This window comes from Dasypus novemcinctus, chromosome 13 (genome assembly GCF_030445035.2).
Source record: "Dasypus novemcinctus isolate mDasNov1 chromosome 13, mDasNov1.1.hap2, whole genome shotgun sequence".
Taxonomy (NCBI): domain Eukaryota; kingdom Metazoa; phylum Chordata; class Mammalia; order Cingulata; family Dasypodidae; genus Dasypus; species Dasypus novemcinctus.
In genome coordinates, this window is record NC_080685.1 from 109,949,683 (window position 1) to 109,972,006 (window position 22,324).

The following is a 22,324-nucleotide window of genomic DNA, read 5'->3' on the forward strand; positions in this document are numbered from 1 at the left end:
ATGGCCACTTCTGCCCCCCATGGCTCAGGGGGAATACAAGTTTGAGACACCTCTGTCTCCTGTCCTTCCATTGGTGTTAACGGCCCTGCTTTCTCTCATGATTATCCAGGTGTGGCCTCCAAATCACCAACTCTGGGCAAGAGCCCAGAAGGACCCCGCAACCTTTGAGGAAATTGGTGCATGATGGGAATCTTTGGCCCTGGGGTTTGACGTCAACTCTTCCAGTCCAGTGGCTGCCAGAGTTCTGTTATCTTCCCAGATTGGGGAGTGTGGGGGGGGTGGCAGTTCCACCTTGAGTGTCAAATATTCTGAAAGCTGCAATTCATGAGAAAAACCAGTTTTCCTTGAGCCTGCAATGACCTCAGTGAGTATTTACTCCAATTGGTTGTGCTCATCCAAGGTCGGTCAAAGTTGAACTGGGAAATAAACAAAGCTCTGAAGTAAAGGAAAACGTAGGCTATTTTAAAGCAGTGGGAACATTTTGGTTATAGGCTAATAACTAAAAAGGACAAAATTCTTGTGCAAAACTGCATGGTCACAGTGCAGAGTAGAATAATCAGAAATAGCCTTCAAAGAGATCTTTTTAAATGTTATTGTACAGTTAAAATTATTTTGTGAAAATTACAAGTAACAGTGAGTTGTGTGTTTTTGTGTCTAATACTACTTGTGTCTGCCTTATTGCTAAGTTATATTGTCTTATACAGTGGAATGGTAAAATCAAATAAACAAATGAAAATATTTAAAAGAGGTCTATTCAAATTGTTGAAAATTAAATATGTGCTTAAAGGTCATATAGAATCTGAATATGGAAACTATTGGGAAAGGAAAAAGTTTTTCCTAAGTTCTTTGACCTACCCAGACCTGGGAGCTTTCTCTGCAAGAGCTATAGGGGAAAGAAGGGCAAGGTGACCAGATAAGGAAATGGAAAGTTTAGGTTAAAACTGTTTTCTAGGCTGGGGATTAAGAATCACAGATTGTCCTGTAATTCCCCAAACCTTTAACAGCCTTAAAATAATCCAGTTGTCAAATTTCAGTAAGTTAAGGAAAAGTCCTTGAAAGCTATGGAAAGATTTTTCAAATTTAAGATGAAAACAAATTAAACAATTACAACACATTCCAGATCCTGGCAGTCATTATGCTTTTAAGGTTCTCCACCTTTTTAGAATTTTATTAGGAAAGTGGAGGAGGAAAGTCTTAAAAGACCCAACCAGGGCTGCACATACCTTATTATAGCATGCCTGCAACCACGCCTAGGGTTGTGTACTACTTTTTTCTTATTTCTTAATAAACTCTTTACTCCCTTGCCTACCCTTTGTTGTGCCCTCAAATTCTTTTATGCAACAGAGCCAAGAACCTAGAACTCCAGAACACTGAGCATTCTGCTAGCACAAGGACCAGGGTATGTTGTCTTCTGACTGCCATCCTCCTCCTCCTCCACAATCCAGCGCTCGGCCAGGGTCTGGCATGAAATGGACATTTGTGTTGAATTAAATTACTTCTCCCCTCTGCAGATAAAGGCCTAGGAATCTCAAGCTCTCAGGGGCCCATTGCCACTCCATCACCCCCCCACCCCGCCCTCCCCCCAGGAATCCAACAAAGACTGAGTAGGGCCCAGGCTCTACTTCACAGTCCCAATCCACTCCCCTTCCACATCGCCCTTCCCTGAGCAAGCGGGATGGACCGCAAGGGGCCGCGGGGAGTCTGAAGGGGCAGGAGCCAGATGCTTAGCGTGGCAAACCGTGGGTGGAGCGTGGTAATTCGGGGAAGGAGGGACCGAACCAAGAATGGGGGCAGGGTATGGGCGGGTTTGGGACGGACCAGAAACCACCAGAAAAGTCTTGTTGGGCTGGCGCGGGGCTGCGCGATCCAAGCGTGCAGAGAGGAGTGTGGGACGCCTGGAGCGGCGCGGCGGGCCGCCCGTGAAGGAGCAGGGGCACCGGCAGGCGGCTGGGGAGGGAGGGCTGGGGGCCCGGGGCCAGGCAGCCGGTGGGGGACGCGGCGGGCAGCGCGGGCAACTCCCCGTCCTCCTCCTCACTGGGCCTCCTTCAGACCCCGCTGACGTGTCACTCGGGAACAGCGCCAACCTTCCCGGGCCGCGCGCCCCGCCCCACTCGCGCGTCGCCGGCCCCCCTCCCCTCTCCCCTCCCCCACCCCGCTCCTCGCCCCGCCCCCGTGAGGCCGCCCCCGCCTCCCTTCCCCCCCGCGCCGCGGGCCCTCGCCCCGCCTCCTAAGGCCCCGCCCACCGTCCCTCTACGTCTGGTCCCGCCCCTGGCCCCGCGTCCGCCGGCCCCTCCGCGCTCCGCCCCGCGCGCCCCACCCTCGCGGGCCCGCGCCTGCCGTCCTCCCTGCCCCTCTACTCCCGGCCCCCATGCCCCGCCCCTCGCCCGGCCCCCGCCCCCGCCCCCGCCCCCGCCCTCCGCGGAGTGGGCCCCAAAATGGCCGCGGCGCGGGCCCCGCTGCGCTGGCTGCTGGTGCCCCGCCCCTCTCCCCGCCCCCTCGCCCTCCTCGCCCTCCTCGCCCCGCCCCTCGCCGGCCCCCGCCCCCGCCCTCCGCGGAGTGGGCCCCAACATGGCCGCGGCGCGGGCCCCGCGGCGCTGGCTGCTGGTGCCCCGCCCCTCTCCCCGCCCCCTCGCCCTCCTCGCCCCGCCCCTCGCCGGCCCCCGCCCCCGCCCCCGCCCTCCGCGGAGTGGGCCCCAACATGGCCGCGGCGCGGGCCCCGCTGCGCTGGCTGCTGGTGCCCCGCCCCTCTCCCCGCCCCCTCGCCCTCCTCGCCCCGCCCCTCGCCGGCCCCCGCCCCCGCCCTCCGCGGAGTGGGCCCCAACATGGCCGCGGCGCGGGCCCCGCTGCGCTGGCTGCTGGTGCTCGGGCCGCTCTGGGCGCTGCCGGCGGGGGCGGCCGGGAGCCTGGGCCGGCGCTTCTCCGAGCACAAGCTCTGCGCCGACGAAGACTGCAGCAGTGAGTGCCCGCAGCGCGGCGGCGCGCCCCGGGGGCTGCGCGGCGGCGCGGGGCGCGGGGCGGGGGGCCGCCCGGGGGCCGGGTGGGGGCGGGGGTCGCAGCTTGCGAGGGGCGCGGGAGTGGGCGAGCGGGCGCCGCGTCTGTCGCCTCGGCGCTGCGGGCGCCTGGGCCCGCCGGCCTGGCCGCGGGGCTCGCCTCCCACTTGTTGCCCGCGTTTGATGTCGCCTTCGCTGCCCGGAGCGGGGTGGCCCTCGGTTCGCCCAGGGCTCCTCACAGGGTCGCCCCCGGCCCCCGGTGCGCCTCGGCCCCGAGGGGACTGGGGCTGCGCGCCGCGGGCTCCCCGCGTGCCTGCGCGCTCTGCTGCCCCAGCCCCGGGCCTGGGCCGCGCAGCTGCCGGCGGGGCGCGGGGGCCCGGGCGCGCCGGGGCGGGCCGTGGTGGGCTGCGGAGGGCCCCGCCCGCCGGCCCCCGCGCCCTCGGCTCCTCGGGTTTGGGGTCGCCCTGCGCTTGGACCCGGGAGGGGAGGTTAGGCTGGAGGGGGGCCCGAGTCCGGGGTATTCCACCCAGAGCCGCGCTGCCCTGGCCTTTCCGTGCGTGTGGGCTCCTGGCACCTGCCGGCCGGGGCAGCAGAAACGCCCAAATTTTTCGCTTTTGGAGGAGGCGAAGGCTCTGCCCTGGCCCCCTGGGACTGGCAGCCTCTTCTGTGCGCAGCAGGCGGAATGATCGCCAGTCCCGGGTCGGGGGTGGGCCGCGGGAAGGGCCGAGCTCTGCGGCTCGAGAGGGACACTGGGGTGTGATAAATACCTAAAGGGTCTTACAGGCCGGCCTCAGCCTTCGCCACTTGGGCGATCCTCTTCCTGTGTGTGCGGAGCCGGGGTCATTCCTGTGGCTTCCCGTCTGTTCTCACACAACCTCGTAACATTGACAGCGGCTGCCCATGCCTTGGAAGCAAAATATAGAGAGATGGGAAAAAGTCATAATGAAAAGGCTAAGAAGTATTCAGATTGGTGTTTTCTAAAGCAAATTTCCTAAGTTGAAGAATTTGTATCACTCTTAACATCATTAAAGAAAGAAGGAAGGGGGTTGATATCTAATCCGTGTTAAGCCCTTCCTGGAGGTAACCCTAGGGCTGATACAAACACACACTGTGAAAGCGGAACAACTTCCACAACTTCTTTTTCCTTCAGTTTTCCCGGAGTGAAACCAGGCGTTTTTAGCAAGCAGGGTTGGATATGCCAACATGTTTGCTCTTCTTTGCTTCCAAGCACTATCGCACCTGGGTTCCTCAAAATAAGTTACCTAGAGATCACATCACTGATACCTCCTCAGTCCTAAGAAATACACTTGTGCTGGAAGGGTCCATACTTGTTCAAAGTAATTTGAGAAATGGTGTGTGTCCAAGCAGATGTGTCCAGACACAACAGGCAGCTGTGTGCATGGGGCCTGGGTCTGGGTTGTGTTGTATAAAGAATTTAGTAAGGTGTGTGTATAAGGTGTCTTTGGATGCTTTTCAAGTACCTGTTTCACAGTGTGCACTAGGTGGTTTGTAGGATATATGGTTATAAATTTCAATATCTTCTAAGGGGGAGCAAGAGTGACATTGCCATTTCCAGTTCTGATAGAAACCCCAACCTTAACTTGTCCAGTTTTCAACCTTGCCTCCTGCCCACTCATATCTGAGTAAAGATGCTGACAAGTTTTAAAATCAGATTTTAGCTTCAAAAAACAACCTCCCCAAATCTATATTTATTCCTCAACTATCCTCCTATGTGTTTAAAGATACTTGCCATAAATTTTATTGCTAATTGGCTTTTTAAAAAGACATTATTTCCATTTCATCTCCCCCCACCCCGGTTTTTAAATGCATTTATTGACTGTTACATCAGAAACTATTTGTCCCACAAAAAGAAAACATTATCAGTTTCTAGATTGTCATTTAAAGTCCTGCATTTTAGGACCGAAGGTAACTGAGTATCCTCAGAGCTTTGCTTGGTCCCTGCCACTTGGGATGTCTGTTTTCGAGTTTGTAGAAAAATAAAAGGGCATGTCTTCATTTGTTTTGAAATCTTAACATTGAATACAGTAGACATTATTTAGTTTTAGAAAATAGTGCTTTTTGATGTGATGGGATCCCTAATATGGTATGATGTCCTGTCTTGTTAATTTATTCAGATAATGTACAGAGAGAATAGCTTAATTGGAGATGAAGCTGACAGTGTTTGCTGCTGTATGGTAGCAGTTACAGCCACTTAAAGGTAGTGCCTTTTAGTGGTTAGTTCAAGTTAATTGACCCCGTGGGGGTTCCTGGGGACTCTTCCCAGTTCCAAATTACCTCTGTTTGTAGCCATGCTTCAGCCATTCAGCATCAGCCTTTGAAAATTTTTGTTTTTAATGTATGAAACAGCAAAGATTGAGGTTTGGAGGGTTAAACAGGGAACTGAGAACTGCCCTTGAGACCAGCCATGTGTGGCAGTGAACACACCGCTCTGTTTCTCAGCATCCTCCACAGGGAAAAACAGGAAAAGCTTTCCCTTCCCCTGGCTGCTGGAAAGGGGGTACTGTGATTTGTAACAGTAAAGCACTAAGGATTTTAGGTGCTTTGAGCATAAATGGAAAGGGATTCCAGAGAGTACTGGAGAAACTTGATTGTTGTTTCCAATATTTAAATCAATGTGGGCTGTACAAGTTGAAACCTGAGAATTGATTATGTTTTTTTTTTTTCTCTTTATGTACAGTGTTAATGTACCGGGGTGAGGCGGTAGAAGATTTCACAGGTCCAGACTGTCGTTTCGTGAGCTTTAAAAGAGATGACCCTGTATATGTCTACTATAAACTGGCAGGGATAGCGCCTGAAGTTTGGGCTGGAACTGTAAGTACAATTTTGACATACCTTATTTTCTTTTTATTGACTTGTTTAGCACTGTACATTTAAATAAAAAAACATGCATTATCAGTATCTTTCTTGGGGTTAAGTTGTCCTCTCTGCTAGCCTGGGAAGAAAGAAGATGCCTGTGTCCCAGCTCCAGGTCTGGTGGATCGGGCTTAGCAGAGACCTCTAGTAGGACTGAGCTGATTCTGGCTATTGCTCATAGCATCAGCTTCTAGGTCTTACTGACCGTGGACATTCCAAACTTCTCAAAGGTTGAAATGGTGAAAACCTGGAAATTCTTAACTTCATTTCTTTGAAAAGGAAGGAGCTCTCATAGGGCCCTCGGACATTAGACTCACTCCTCTAAACTAAGTGCACGATAGCCACCTTAGATTCCAAGGGCTGCCCTAAGTACTGCAAACTGGGCTAGCTCAAAACAACAGATTGTCACCGTTCTGGGGGCTAGAAGTCCAAAAGCTAGGTACCAGCAGAGTCACAGCAGGGTCATGCTCTGTCTGAAGCCTGTAAGGAAGACTTTCTTCTACCACGTCGCTCTCCTTTTTTTTTTTTGAGGAACGAGGGCCTGGGGATTGAACCTGGGACCTCACACACGGGGAGCCCATACTCAGCCACTGAGCCACATCAGCTTCCCTGGGTTGGTTTTATTATCTGTTTTGCTTGTTGTTTTTGTTTTTTCAGGAGGCACCGGGAACTGAACCTGGGACCTCTCATGTAGGAGGTGGGCACTCAACCACTTGAGCCACATCGGCTCCCTCTCCTGTCTTCTGGCAGTGGCCTGCTGGCCATCCATGGTATTCTCTGCCTCAGTTGTCACGTGGCATTCTTTCTCTCTGTCGATTTCTCTCCCTCTTATAAGGACATCATTTGTATTGGGTCAGGACCTACCCTAATCTAACTCGCCCTCCTCTGAATCACATCTCCAAAGACCCTGTGTCCACATCAGGTCACAGTCACAGGACTGGGCTTCAGGATTTGAACATGTCTTCTGGAGGATACAGTTCAACCCATTTAATAGTGTGTCCGGCATGCAAGTTTAGAGTCGATTTTATATGTATTTCTTTTTCTCTATAATTACCTTTTTCATATTTGTAAAAATTTAGTGTCCTGGGAATGGTGTTACCTAATTTTTGTGCTATTATTAGTCTGTTAAAAAAAGGTAAAGGTCATCTCTGTTTGTTGCTTTTTAGCAATTTCTGAGTCATCCCCTTCCTGAATTTGGGGTACCTGTTCCTGGAGGCTCCCCCAGGGACTGTATTTCCAGCCAGTGTCACGGGTGTCCTGATAGCAGCCATGGAAGTCAGTGAATGCACTGCGCTTTGATGCTTATAATGAGATTCACTAGGAGTAACCTGACCGAGAGCCTTGGGAATTATTCCTTTCCTTTTTTTCTTTTTTTAATCCCCCCCCTTGCAGCTTGCTTGCTGTCTGTTCTCTGTGTCCATTCACTGCACGCTCTTCTGTGTTTTTGCTTGTCTCCCTTTTTTTGTTGTTGTGTTGCCTGCCTTCACAAGGAGGCCCCAGGACGTGAACCCAGGGCCTCCCATGTGATGAATGGGAGCCCAACTGATTGAGCCATAGCCGCTTCTCTCCTTTTCTTTTTAAAAAAAGTGCTTACTTAAAATAGAAAGGGTCCTTGAGGTCTTTAGATTGTCCCAACATAAGGAAATGCCTGGCCCCACTTGTGAATGCTTTCATTTTCAACAAATCATCAGCCAGTACAGAAAATAGACTGGAGAACTCCGGAGAGGGAAAAGGATGCATTTTGATGGCATTCTGGATTTCTAGGAAGGAATCTTGAGAGATGAGGTGGTCAGATACAACCCTTGTGTTCAGGCAGACCCCAGTTGAATCACTCCATACAAATAAGGATCTATGCTTTTTCTTTCCAGTCCACCAAACGAGATTTCTTGATAATCTGCAAGCTTGGGAGTGCTTTTCCTTGTGCCTAGGCGGCATTTTTCATATTGTGGTTAAGCTCCTTTCCCCTTCCCCCTTGAGCATTTGGATAAATGAACTCGACTTGTATTTTCCCACCTCCATGCTTTTGCTGGTGACCATACTCATGTCTGGAAATCCTGCTAGATTTTCTGAGTCGCAGCTGTCATCCTGCCTTCTTAGGGAAGCCCTGCTTCCACCCCCACCCAGAAGGGATCTTTGCTGTCCCATAATTGTGCAGGTAATACTTTGTTTTCATTGCTCTCAAGGCATTCATTTATACTGCCTTGGATCGCAGTTAGTTTGTCTATTGTCTTAGCTCCATATTAAAGTTAAAAACTCTGCAATGGGGAGCAGATGTAGCTCAGTGTTGAACACCTGCTACCCACGTACGAGGTCCCAGGTTCAATTTCCAGTGCCTCCTAAAAACAACAAATGAAAAAAACCAGCTCTCACTGGGGAGTGGATGTAGCTGAAGAATTGAGTGCCTGCTTCCCATGAACAAGGTCCAGGGTTCAATCCCCAGTACCTCCTTTAAAAAAAAAAAAAGTTCTGCATTGGAAGAGTCCATGTCTTATCCATCTTGCTTTTGATTATTTCATTACAGGGCAGCGGCATCTATTCACATTTATCCTATAGTAGCTTACACAGGGTTTATTCTCTTGAAGTGATAATCTACTTTATTTTCCATATCAAGTCCATGATTCCTTGGCAGGGATGATATGTGGAAGCAAAATCAAGCAAAATCAAACAAGTTGGAAATAAAGATTACTTTCTGGGAAACGGATGTGGATCAACCAATTGGGCTCCCGTCTACCATAGAGGAGGTCCAAGGTTCAAGGGCTCCTGGTGAGGGCAGGCTGGCCTGTGCGGCGAGCTGGCCCACATGGAGTGCCAGCCCATGCAGGAATGCTGCTCCATGCAGGAGTGCCCCCTTACATGGGAATGCTGCCCTGTGCGGGAAAGCCACCCCATGCAAATGTGCTGGCCGACACTGAGAACTGGTGCACAAGATGACGCAACAAGAGACATGGAGGAGAGAAAATAAGAAGACGTAGCAGAACAGGGAGTTGAGGTGGCACAAGAGAGTTATTGCCTCTCTTCCACTCCAGAAGGTCCCAGGATGTTCCCGGAGCTGCCTAATGAGAATACAAGCAGACATAGAAGAACACACAGCGAATGCACAAAGAGAGCAGACAATGGGGGGAGCGATAAATCTTTAAAAAAAAAAATTACTTTATGTCATAAGGGCCTGTGATTTTGCAGCATTTTTTTTTGTGAGCTCATAAGAAATGGGACATCACCCAGTGTATAACTATTGGTTTTATGTGGTCTCTGGTCTTAGTTGTACAAAGATTAAACAAAGAAAAATGTCTTTCCTTTTTCCATATATTTCTGATATGTTTCCCTTTTCCAGATTCTCCCTTAATAAAATTTTCCCCAGAAGAAAAAAGTATATTTTCCCTCAGTCCCCCCTCTCATTTCGTGAGTCTTATATTTTAGGAAATTAAAAATTCTCTCTAGCTTTCAAAACAATTCTTGTTTCTGTGTTTTAGTTGTCATTCTGCTGTCTTTTTTAGAATTTTAGACTTTAATTAGATTTTAATTGCCAACATGGTAGCTTTTTTTGATGTGCCAGGGCTGGAGATTGAACCTGAGACTTCATATGTGAGAAGCCAAAGCTCAGCTGCCACACCACATCAGCTCCCTTAGTCGGTTTTTCCGTTTGTTTGCTTCTTGTTTTTTTTTTTAATCAATTTTGTTGATACATATTAATAAAGCATATAATTTACCCAGAGTGTACTGCCACTGGTATTTGTTATAATCACATATTTATTTGTGCATTCATCACTTCAATCATTATTAAAGACTTTTCATTATTTCAATAATAATAAACAAAAAACAAACAAGGAAATTCCTCCCCTCTCAATCTGTTTCCCCTGCTGTACAAAGCTGGTATTTCTGGCTCTTCTTGCACAATTATTTATTTGTTTATTAAGCAGTTTTATTGAGATATATTCACATACCACATGATTTAGCTGAAGTGTTTAATAATGGCAATTTTTTAGCTATAAAAAAGACCTATATTGTAAAATTGTAAAATAAACAGAAAAACATATTGAAAGAAATTACAGATTTTAAACAAAAGTGCAAGGCCAGGTTAGATTTAATATAATAAATTACAAAAAATATATACAGGAATACCAATTGGGCTCCCATCTACCATATAGGAGTCCAGGGTTCGATGCCCAGGGAGTCCTGGTGAGGGCAAGCTGGCCTGTGTGGTGAGCTGGCCCACGCAGAGTGCCAGCCCATGCAGGAATGTCGCCCTGCGCAGGAATGCCACCCAGCGTGGGAAAGCTGCCCTGCATGGGAGTGCCAGCCAACATGGAGAGCTGGTGCAGCAAGGTGACGCAACAAGACACAGAGTAGAGAAAATAAGACGGAGCAGAACTGGGAGTTGAGGTGGTGCAAGAGAGTAATTGCCTCTCTCCCGCTCTGGAAGGTCCCAGGGTTGGTTCCTGGAGCCGCTTAATGAGAACACAAGCAGACACAGAAGAACACACAGTGAATGGTGACAGGGAGCAGACAATGGGGAGAATGGGGCGGGGGAGGGTAGAAATAAATAAAAAATAAATCTTTAAAAAAATATATATCATAGCAACAAATATTTCTAAATGTAAATAATTCAAATATAGAAATTATAACAATTCTAATTTTTATATTACAGCTCTAATTGTTGGGACATAATGATCTCCAAGAATGAAATAAATTATTGGTTTAGTTAATTTCCATTTAGGCCATAATTCTTTCTAGATAATCAAATTCCTATTTGAGAATTTTTCACATCTTATTGGAATGAATTACAGCAGATAACAGTTTTCTAGTTCACAATTTTACAAGGCAGAAAAACTCAGAATCTTGTTCAACAGTAAGTTCTGTGAAATCATTGATCCAGATAGATAATTTTAATTAAAGAGTATGAATAAGAAATGAAGTATCCAAAAATATATCTTTTCTTCTGCCCTCCTCAATTAAAGCAAGTGTTTATCTTGTATGAAAAAAAATTGGAGAATACTGATCACAGTAACAATTTGCCAGTTGCACCGAGTAATTATTGTTCATAAACTATAATATTATTTTACATTTATTTGGTCGTCTTCTTTTTTGGTTACTATTTGCATGGAATACCTTTTTCCAACCTTTACTTTTAACCTGGTTGTGTCCTTCCATCTAAGGTGGGCCTCTTGTAGATGACATATAGGCAGCTCATATTTTTTAATCCAGTATATCCATCTTTGTCTTTTGATTGGGGAGTTCAATCCATTAACATTCAGCGTATTATTGTAAAGGCACTACTTCATGCATTTTGCCCTTCAGCTCTCTGGTCATATTGTTCTATTACCTGTCTTCTTATCCTTTAGTTTACCCTTCCTAATAATATTCATTTCTAAACTCTTCTCCAAATCTCTTGCCCTTGTTTGTTCCTTCCAGACTGCAGCACCCCCTTCAGTATCTCTTGCAAAGCTGGTCTTTTAACATGCCATCAGTTTTTGTTTTGAAGACTTTGAACTCACTCTCATTTTTTAAGGACAGCTTTGCCAGATACAGAATTCTTGGCTGGCAGTTTTCTCTTTCAGTACCTTAAATATATCATACCTCTTCCTTCTCTCCTCCATGGTTTCTGATGAGAGGCTGGCACTTAATCTTATAGAATTTCCCTTGTATGTGATGCTTTTCTTTTCTCTTGCTGTTTTCAGAATCCTCTCTTTACCTCTGATATTTGTCATACTGAATAGTAGGTGCCTTGGGGTGGTCTCTTTGGATTTATTTTGTTTGGGGTGCATTGTCCTTCTTAGATATTGAAATTTATGTCCTTCATAAGGGTTGGTGTAGCAGTTTGGTATTATTGATGAATTCCGAAAAGAAATACTGGATTATGTTTGTAAACTGGTCTTTTCTTCTGGGTATATGAGGTTATATTGATTGCTTAATCAAGTAAACCTCTTGTGTCAATAGGGCATTGAGTACCTGCCCTTTGGTGGGTGGGGACTTGCGGATAAAAGGCATGGCAAAACACAGAGTTGGGGTTTTTGATGTTGGAGTTTGATGGTGAAGCCTTAAGCTGGATCCCCAAAAGTAAGCTCACAGAGGAAAAAGAAGCAAGCCCCAGAAAGGGAGGAACCCAGGAAGCCTGAACCCTCACAGATGTCGGCAGCCATCTTGCTCTAACATGTGAAAATAGACTTTAGTGAGGGAAGTACGTATGCTTTACGGTCTGGTATCTGTAAGCTCCTACCCCGAATAAATATCCTTTATAAACAACCAATTTCTGGTATTTTGCATCAGCACCCCTTTGGCCGACTAATACAGAATTTGGTACCAAGAAGTGGGGAAGTGTTTTTGCAATTACCGAAATGCTGGAACAGTTTTATAATGGGTAAGGGGTATTCTTTGGAGGAATTGTGAGGTACTTGGAAGAAAAGACCTACAATGCTTTGAAGAGACTGTTGATAGTAATATGGATGCTAAAGAGACTTTATGATGCCTTAGAAGTTAATGATGAAACTATTACTGGAAACTGGAGGAAAGGTGATCCATGTTTTAAAGTTACAGAGAACTTAGCAAAATTAACTCCTGATGTTTTATGGAAGGCAGAATTTGAAAATGGCAAGCCTGGGCATTTAGCTGAAGGAATTTTCAAAGTAAACCTGGAGAATGTGACTTGGCTTCTGCTTCTAACTTATAGCAAAGTGCTAGATGAGAGAGATATGCTGAGGACTGAACTGTCGGGTACAAAGAAAACAAACTGACTCTGGAAATTCCAAGCTTCTGGAAATCAAGATCCCAGATGAAAGTGCCCAATTGGAGGACTTAACTAAACTTGAAACTTGTAAATCAAGATTGAAGATTTAGATATCTAGGAAAGACTTGTGGAAAGTCTTACTGTCTGAAGGCTTGGACCCCTGGTTCCTGCATGCTTAGCCAACAAGGTTTTTGAGAGAGCTGTATGAACAAAACCACCATCAGCTTGGACTAAAAGGGACATGGAAAGGAAAGATTGAAGAAGAAACAGCTTTAAGAGGAAAACCATGGAATTTAAGAGGAAAACCATGAGATCTGGAATTAAGACGTCACCTTGGGCCAAGAGTGGAACCCCACCCTTGTATACAGAGAGGGTGAGTTTGCCCCAGCAGTTCAAGAGGGGGATGTTCCCACCTGATGTTTGGGGGTTCTGGGAGAGTTTTGCCACCCAGGGTACAGAGAGGGTGGAGCACATTCCCCAGTGATTATGGTGGTTAAGGTCAGCCCCCCACAGGTCTGAGAGGGGTAGACCTGTCCCCCATGGATTAGGGAAGGCCGGGTGGTCAACTTGTTGCTCTGAGAGGGTTGAGCCTGTATGTGAAAGGTTAGGGAAGACCAGGTGGTCAGCTCATTATTCTGAGAGGGTTGAGCCTATATGCCAAAAGTTTGGGGGGATGTTGTCTTCACATCACTGTACTATGGGGTTAAGACTAACCCATAGATTGGGTAAGGTGTGGCAGTTACCTCACTACTCTTGGAGGGTGAGGTCTGGATCGTGGTCGACACTCAGATGTTTGATGAGGGTGGCACCAAGAAAATGGCCATTGGGCAAGCATGTGGAGAGGGTGGGTTCTTCTAAGGCACCAAGGAGAAGAAACCATCACTTAAGAATGACTCAGACTGAAATCCAGTGGAGGATGCCCTGCAGGTTTACTCAACTGTAGAGGACCTGTGATTCATGTTTCCCTGTCTGTTTCTCCTTATTGTAAAGAAAATGTTAATCCTTTGTCCATTTGTGTATTGGAAACAGATAAATTGTTTTGTAGATTTCAGAGGTCTATAGCAGATAAGATTTTGCCCCAAGACAAACTGATTTTCTTTAAAAGCAGATCCCTCCCCCCTGGACAGCTTTTGGCTCTTCGTGGTTATTTTATTTTTTGTGATGGCATTCAGTTCTGCCTGGTAGTCTGCTGCCATCTTCCCACAATCCTCCTGTTTTTTTTTGTTTTTTTGTTTTGGAGGCCCTGGGATTGAACCCAGGGCCTCAGGTGTGAAAAGTAGGCCATCAATGACTTGAGCCTCTTCCCACATTGCTCCCTGTGGTAGCTTTTAATTGCCCTGTCTTATCTAATCTTCATGGCAGGATTCTCCTACTATGCTGGCTTTTACATAGTTGTCAGATAGACCAGAGCATTCATGAAATGAGGATATTTTAGGAGTTAGTGATAAGATGGCCTTCTTTATTTTTGTGCATTGAGTCTGCATGTTAGGGTTCTTCTCTAATGATGGGAAGAGACCTACCCCTCCTTTTCAAAAGTAGCTAGTAAAGGATAGTGTATGCTTCCTAAGAGGACACACTGTCTATACTTTAGCTGTTAGTGCTGAAGACGAGTGGGCTTATATTCTACAGAAGTTTTAATTTTCCCAGAACTAAATTTGGTGTGTAGATTAGTGTGAATTACATTGCAATTTTGTTTTCTCCCTAAATACCTACTGAAAAAGCTAGTACATCAGCTTAATATTAATAAAATGTGCCATTTGTTGTAGTAGACATACATTTATAACTTCCATATTCTTTTTATTAATTTTCCTGAGTATTTATTGATTTAAGAATGACTTTTGAGTACTAGTTTATGGGCAGTGCAGTGAAATATGCAGGCAAATTCTTCCTAGAGGTTATTTCTAAATGTGTTTCTAACTAGTTTTGATTTTCATGGTTTTAATCATATAATGTACAGTAATATATTTCTTATGCAGATATTTTCCCTTCGAAAGTTTGGCTTTATATGCCTTGTTTAAAATTAAGCTGAATGTTGAGAGAAAATGTCAATGGTTTTAGAAACGTTGGCTTAACAATATTCTATACTTAAATTTTTATTGGAATAATAATCTCAGTGTAATTATTGTAGCAACTGTATCTCTGGGCTGTTATCTACCTTGCCTATATATTTGTGTATTTCCTCTCCCTACTAAGAAGACTCATTTATATTTCTCATAAAGAAATTTGCTTATCTGTTGCCTTTGCCTATTTCTTCTTGTAGGTTGGGCGTGTTTTTGGGTATTTTCCAAAGGATTTAATCCATGTAGTTCATGAATATGCTAAAGAAGAGCTTCAACTTCCAACAGATGTAAGTTGTGGATTTCTTTTTTGTTGTTCTTAATTACAAATTAGCTTATAAATTTGTCAGTTAAACTCAGTTAACTGTCTTCGAATTTTATATGGGGAGATATGGGTCAGGAAAATTTAAAAAACCCTAACAGTCATGTATCAGTTTCATTTTGAACCAGACTACCTTAAAAAGAGAGAAAGTTTGAAAAGAACTAAAAGAGGACTCTCTGTCATAATCTGAAAGTTATCTAACATAACAAAGTACGTGTTTTCATACAAGGTTGCTTATGCTTATACAGGGTTTTTCTTGGCCTGCTTCATATGTGAAAAAATTTAAGAATTCTATATCTTTGCATCTAATTATTAAATTTAAGAGGTAAACCATTTCTTTTTGTAAGCAAAAAGAAAAGATGTCCCATTGAATAGCAGTTAGACATTTTACATATATATATATAAATCTGATTAAATAAATCATACTCTAAATTATGTATAGGGTTAGAAATGCAGACTTACGAGGATTTTCTTATTATTGACTCTTAAGTGATTTTAGGAATTATATTTATGTTATAGATTGGAAAAGAACTTGGGAATTTACTTTCAGGTGAGAGCCCATCTCTAATCTGTATGGTACTGACTGTACATTCTATAAAGCGTTCCTCTGTGGTGCACTGGCTTAAAGTGGCTTTGTGACTAAAAGGATTTTGTGTTCTGAGATCTTCGTTCTAGCTGATGATTTTCTGGAGTTTCAAAATTCATAATAACTGACATTTCACCTGTATTTACAAAATCTTTGAGGGGCTCTTTGTTTGGAGTTGCTGCGGAGCCTGCAAGCTGCTGGCAAATCTTAGACAAGATGGGCAGAATGAGTGAGGCCTCAGCACGATTGCTATCCTTAAAGTTTAATAGTCTAGAGGGTCATAAAATCAGCCCTAATGCCTATTTGGCCTCACTTCTAATGAAGAGACTGCCTGGGATATAAATGAGGGACAGGAGTTCCTCACCTCTTTGAGATTCCAGCTTCTCAATGTAGCTGCCACTGCATGCTTCCGCAATATGAAGAAAATGGCTTAGAAATGCATGTGATGGGAAGAGGAAATCACTTATCCCTATTGCACTGGGCAGGTCTCCCTGGAGGACTGTGAAACTTTAGTTAGAAGAAGAAAATTGCCTGTAGTGTTTTTTTTTTCTTTTCCCTCAGTTTATACTTCCTTTTGAGCCAGTTTGCTTATTAGTGAAGGAACAGAAGAATATAGATTTACAGATAATCCTAAGAGCAGATCTTAATGACTTCTCAGAACCCTTGTTTCGATTAGTGTCTGTCCCTGACTAAATCTGTGCTGGTGTCATTCTTTTGGTAATAATTAAGTGAGAAAGCCCCCCTGGCACCATTCTTTGTCTCTTTAAGTTATTTACTTGCCATATACCTGCATCTCAACAAGATACGATTTATCTTACCCAAACTAGGGAAAATAGAAACAAACAAACAAAAAAATCCATTGAGATTTAGAGCCTGATAACAAGGTAAATTCTGCCTATTTCTTGCTGGGTGAGCAGAGAAATATAGTCTGGAGGGCATGATGTAGAGAGACTGGGTGGTAGCCCAGCTTTTCCTGGGCTAGTTATTAACAAGGTAAATTCTCAGAACATCAGGCACAGATGTTGGGAGACCCAATAGATGACACCCTGTTTTTTTCCTTATCTGTGCTCAGATCAAATTGAGACTCCTAGAAGTCACGCAAATGAAGATCAAAATGTCTCCATCATTTACTAATGAATCTTTCTTGGGTAATATGGCTCAAGTGTGTAGCAATAATGGGATTTCTAACATTGGAGACTAGAATGAGACTTAATCAGCCATGGACAGAGCCAGCCAACGGGAGGGCCTCCCCCAGTGGGAATTGTTACTATAAAACTGACAGCATGAAGAACTGAGGATGGGTATCCCCAGTTGGCAGGTCCCAAAGAGTGAAAAGGGCCTGGCTGAATAAACTCTCCAACCACACAAGTCATTCCTTCCCCTTCCCGGGGAAGAGAGGATGAAGGGAAGCCAGGGGTGTTACTCAGGTGGGAGGAGGAAGCCACTGAAAAGAGGGTTCCAGCCGCCTACCCCACTACTGCCTAAGAACAGTCCTCACCTGCGGTCATCTTAAAAGCCCCTCTAGAGCCAAACATGAATTTGAATCATGGGTAAGAGTTTGCTCTTGTGGCAGTTGATTACACACTGTTGTTTTTCTTTCTCTAACAGGAGACAGATTTTGTTTGTTTTGATGGAGGAAGAGATGATTTTAATAATTACAATGTAGAAGAAATTTTAGGATATTTGGAATTGTACAATTCTGAAATTGGAGATTCTGAGAAAGCTATAGCAAAACCTTCTCAGCATGTGGAAAAACCTCCTGAAATACCTGAGGATAGTGACCCTGAACCCGAACCAGTAGAAGCCAAATTAGAGGAACGTGAAAGTTCATTCTCTGAAGACACTAAAGATAAAGAGGAAAGATTTGAGGTTCAGAAGAACCACCCTCATGTACACAGTCAAACAGATAACGCTCATGGGAAGCATTCTTCATTTGAACCTTTTGAAGAAACGCTGCAGGATAAACTGAAAGTGCCAGAAAGTGAAAACAACAAAACGAGCAATAGTTCTCAAGTCTCAAATGAACAGAAGATTGATGCTTATAAACTTCTCAAAAAAGAAATGACCCTGGACTTGAAAACCAAATTTGGCTCAACTGCTGATGCACTTGTTTCTGATGATGAGACAACCAGACTTGTTACTTCATTAGAAGATGATTTTGATGAGGACTTGGATGCTGAGTATTATCCAGAGGGGAAGGAGGAAGAAGAGGAAGATAAAGAAAACTTTGATGACATCCCGTTATTAACCTTTACAGATGAAGAAGATACGAAAACTCCAGTGAAATTGAGAGTTGAGAAATATTCAACAGATGAAGAACAGAATTTGAATGAAGAGGATAAGGTTGAGATAACTCAGGCCCCTGGCATCAGAAAAGATGATAAAAGTATTCTCACAACCTTGGGGGATACTATCCTCTCTATTGTCACAGGAAGTGAAGAGAAAACAGATACTATGGATTTGAAGAGTTCTAATTCAGAGGAGGAAAAGGAAGATGATGATGTATTAGTCCCAGGTAGCAGTTGGAGAGAAGCGCAATCAGCAGATTTTATGGAGCCTAAAAATGCAGAAGATGGTCTTTTGATTGAAGAAGTCCCTAAAACAAATGAAGACAAAGACCCAGAAATGGACACAGAACTTCACATTAAAGGAAAAGAGAGGAAAGTTGGGGACTCCCTGAGGGGCCTAGGGCAAGACGGGACAGAGTTAGAAGGTGAGAAGCAAGGAGGGGGGACTGCACATGATTCTACTCAAAGCACTAATCTTAAATCTCTGCTAGCTGCTGAAATAGGTAAAGAAACATTAAAACCAGCCTTTGAGAACAAGGAAAATGACCAAAAAGGAGCAACTATTCATATCTCAAAAGAAAAGCCTGGAGAGCAGATTTTGGATGGTGGTTCACAGAGTGAACCTGTCCCTAAAACTTTGGGGACTCAAATGGACGAAGCCAAGGTGAAACAGGAATCCATGGGTGTGGCACCACTCGTAGGAGGTAATCAGCATAATGCATCCAAAGACAGTGTGGAGGACGCAGATGTTTTGGTAAGTGGACCAGAACCACACACACTTCCAGTGGAGCATCAAGGTGAGGAATTTAAAGAGGAACTAGTTCTTAAAACCCCAAATCAACCTCGATTCTCCTCTCCAGATGAAGCTGGTTTGCCAACAGAACAGGAAGACAAAGTTTCCATTCTGGGAAAAAATCTCTCCTGGCAACAAGAAAGAGATGGGGCCGCTGCAGTTGGTAAGCAGGTGAATGGGAAGACAGGGCTGTCTGAGGACGAGGTCAAGGAGGAATCCTCAGATGAAGAGTTTGTCCATCACGAGGCAATGCAGGATACACAAGAACTAGAAAAGATAGGTCAAACCGATAGCGTGGAACTACCAGGTTTCCATAAGGAAAAGCCGGAAGTGGAAGATACTGATTACATGCCCGAAGAACTGCTGGAGGATGAAAATGCTGTAAGTGCAAAACAGTCTAAAGAAAAAAACACTGGGCTTCAGGACAGGAGCTTCGATGTTAAGCTACAAGTCCCTGAAAGAGCTATTTTAGGGACCAGCAGTCCTGATCCAGAAACTGAAAAAGACAAAGAAGAAACTAGTATGATTTTGGAGAATGAAAGGAAAAGTGAAACCATGGCCAAAGGAGTAGATTTTAAAAACAGAGAACCAGCTAATGTGGTAGAAAAAGAAGAAAGCCCTCTTGTGGATAAGAAAACACGCTGGCCATCTCAAGTGAGTGACCTCCCTGAAGAGCCACAAATTCAGGCTCCAGGGTTAGGTGAAGTATTTCAGAGGAAGGATTCTGATTATCTGGGAGAGGACAACCAGGTGGGACACCCAAAGACCTCGGGGCTTACTGAGAAGCCTGGGGTAGAGAAATCCTCAGAAGAGGGCCAGGAGGATTTGCAGACCCTCCTGGATGTGGAAAGCCAGGGGTCTGCTTCTGAAGAACGTGAAGATGACCTGTTCCACTGGCCTCCACCTACAGCTGTGCAGCCGGAGTATGGTGACCCAATGAAGGACTTGCCTATAATAGGGAGCTTCTTCAAAGAGCAGCAGTCTTTGCAGCGGTTCCAGAAGTACTTTGACGTCCATGAGCTGGAAGCCATGTTCCAAGAGATGTCATTAAAGCTGAAGTCAGCTCAGCAAGAGAGCCTGCCCTACAATGTGGACAAAGTCTTAGATAAAGTTTTTCGTGCTTCTGAGTCACATATTCTGAGTGTAGCAGAGAAAATGCTCGATACCCGTGTGACTGAAAATAAAGACCTGGGAGTGAAGGACAGTAACATATTTGAAGAGGCCGCAGTGCTGGATGATATTCAAGACCTGATCTATTTTGTCAGGTACACACACTCCACATTGGAGAAGTCTGTACCAGTGGCAACAGCACAGCTTCCAGTCGAAGGCTGGGATGGACCTATTGAAGGTAAAGTACTTACCCATGGCCTTGTAGAGTTGGACTTGAGGAACAGGTAGATGTGTGTGTGGGGTTCATAGAAGTACCTCAAGCCTTGATTTAAAGCTCTCTTCACAGTTTATCTTAGGAGTGTGCACACTCCTAAGTTCACAGTGTGCCTTAGGAGAGAGACAGCGTAATGAGGACCGCGTGTCCCCTCTTGCCTTTCTTTAGGCTGCAGCCGTTGAAACTGGCTAGTATGTTTAAAAGCAGACTTTTTAACAGGCAAATGAAGCACAAGGAGAGCAGTTAACTAAGGGCAGATTTCATATAGTACCATGAAAGGGCTTCAATGAACAAATTTCTTTAACATAAAATATCTCCTTTCCTATGAAGGACTGACTGCCTTTAACTTTTAAATGGATGCCTTGCCTGAGTTTTCTCCTTGCCCCCCAACTTTGCATCTTCTGTGGATTCATGTGCTTTCTTGCTTCCTGGGAGCACTTATGGTTAAACTCTACCAAGCCCTCGGGATCTTTTCATTCAGATTACCCCAGGCAAGACCCAGGATGAGGGCCTTTGTCGTGTAGCACTTGACACTTGACATGTAGAAGGCATTCGGCAAATACTTGCTGAACTGACTGAGCCAAAACCTGACTGAACACTGTGATTCTTAGTTCCATGCCTATTCTCTATACCTATGCTTTTCAAACTGGGGTACTTGAGGGTTTATACCATAACCTCAGGGGAACACAAAGCCACAGAATAAATGTATCTTCCCAGAGTGCCGATTTTTCCTGAGAGCTGGGGAAGGGGAGCATTCTTGCATTTAATCAAAGCACGCATAGTTGGGGATTAGAATGCAAAATTCAAATGTATTTTCAGGCTCAAATGTGAGACTTAAAAGAAATTTATCTTTGCTATGGGTCTCCTTGAGCTGTTACCTGAGCCTCTCAGGGAAGGGCTCACTCTTTTTTACTCTAAGCATTACTTTGAAAGTATTTGAGAGACTCGTGAGCAAGGTGCCTTTCTTTATGTGTAATGCCCTTCTCCGTACTACCTCTATGAGACAAGCATGCTTTGTGTGTGTAAGTTCAGCTTACTTGTGTGTAGAAGAGATGGTTTCTATTTCTGCTCTTGACTGGAATACTCTTTTGCATATGTATATGTGTGTGCTTATATTGGTTTGCCAGGAGAAGTTAAGTTATTGAAGTCCCTACTATAAATATATTTGTTTATGAAATACTTGGGAAAATAAAAGTTTCATTGTAATTTTTATTATGTGGATGAGCCACCTCTGAAGTGGGATAAAAGACAGTGAGGCTCCACGGGGTGCCAGTGACAGGGAAGGCAGTGCTCTGGTGCCCCTGGAGGTGTCTGATGAGAGAGTACTGGTCAGGCGTGAGCTGAAGGGGAGGGGTAGTGTCACTCAGATTTGCTAGCCTAATGCAACCTTCTCCCCTGTAGAGGTGCAGCCACCGCATGAGGATGATTTCCCAGCAGAGATCACCGAAGATCTTAAAATGCAGGTTCCTGAAGAACCTGACCGCTTGGATCAGCCCGTGACTAGTGACACGGCTGCCTCTCAAATATTGGAGAAGCTGCATACCGAGAAGGATTTAGACCCAGGTAAAGCACACTTATTTTTCTCTTCAAAGTAGGGGCATATCACAAACCAGACCACCTAGGAGATTTGTTGTCAAAGGTAGGAAATCAAGGGAAAACTGTTACAGGTGTATGCCAGTAAAAGAAGAAAAGAAATCCCAGAACTAATTGAGAGAAAAGCAGAAGTTAAGACAGATGGAGATCAAAAGTAGGAAGGAGGCCAGAGACCCTAGCTAACCCACAAACCAATGTTGGCTATCACTTGCTTGTGTAAATAATTTTAATGTAAAACAAGAAGGCCTTCTGCTTTAAAATAGTAGTATTCACCTGGACCGATAGCATCAACCACAGTGGGAATTTTAGAAATGCAACTTTTCCGACCCTGAATCAGAAACTCAGAAGTAGGGCTCAGCAATCTGTTTAACAAGCCATCCAGAAAATTCTGGTGCAAGTTGAAGTTTGAGGACCACTGCTCCAAAACTAATTCTGTGCTTTTTCCTACTTTCTCCAGCCTCCCCAGTAGAATACAGTGTAGCTCAGCTCTTTCTCTGATTTGCTACCTGAACATGTTAAGTAAAACTTGTTTAAGGAACAGTGAAGAGGATATTTATATCCAGGTATCTTTATATTATAAGGTAGGAAAAAATATAATACGAACTTTGCAGTGTATAATAGTCCAGTGTAGGTTGACACGTCAGCAGTACTTAATCACAGTAAAGTTCATAGTAACTACCCTCTGGGAGAGCAACTCAAGGCATTTGAATTGAGAG

The 22,324-nt window shown here is 44.8% G+C and overlaps 1 protein-coding gene across 4 annotated transcripts in view; it reads left to right on the forward strand.

The window, feature by feature from the left end:
- Positions 1-2,791: 2,791 nt before the first annotated feature.
- MIA3 (MIA SH3 domain ER export factor 3) overlaps positions 2,792-22,324 on the forward strand; it is a 57,577-nt gene continuing 38,044 nt past the window's right edge. For 3 of the 4 annotated variants that reach the window (XM_058275255.1, XM_058275257.1, XM_058275256.1), the window contains exons 1-5: positions 2,801-2,955; positions 5,689-5,822; positions 14,846-14,932; positions 17,159-19,979; positions 21,417-21,578. In XM_058275255.1, coding sequence (XP_058131238.1) covers positions 2,823-2,955; positions 5,689-5,822; positions 14,846-14,932; positions 17,159-19,979; positions 21,417-21,578 — 3,337 coding nt within the window. In that variant the 5' untranslated portion in view covers positions 2,801-2,822. Of the gene's footprint in view, positions 2,956-5,688; positions 5,823-14,845; positions 14,933-17,158; positions 19,980-21,416; positions 21,579-22,324 lie in introns of all 4 variants that reach the window. The other variant, XM_058275259.2, reaches the window with a different exon arrangement.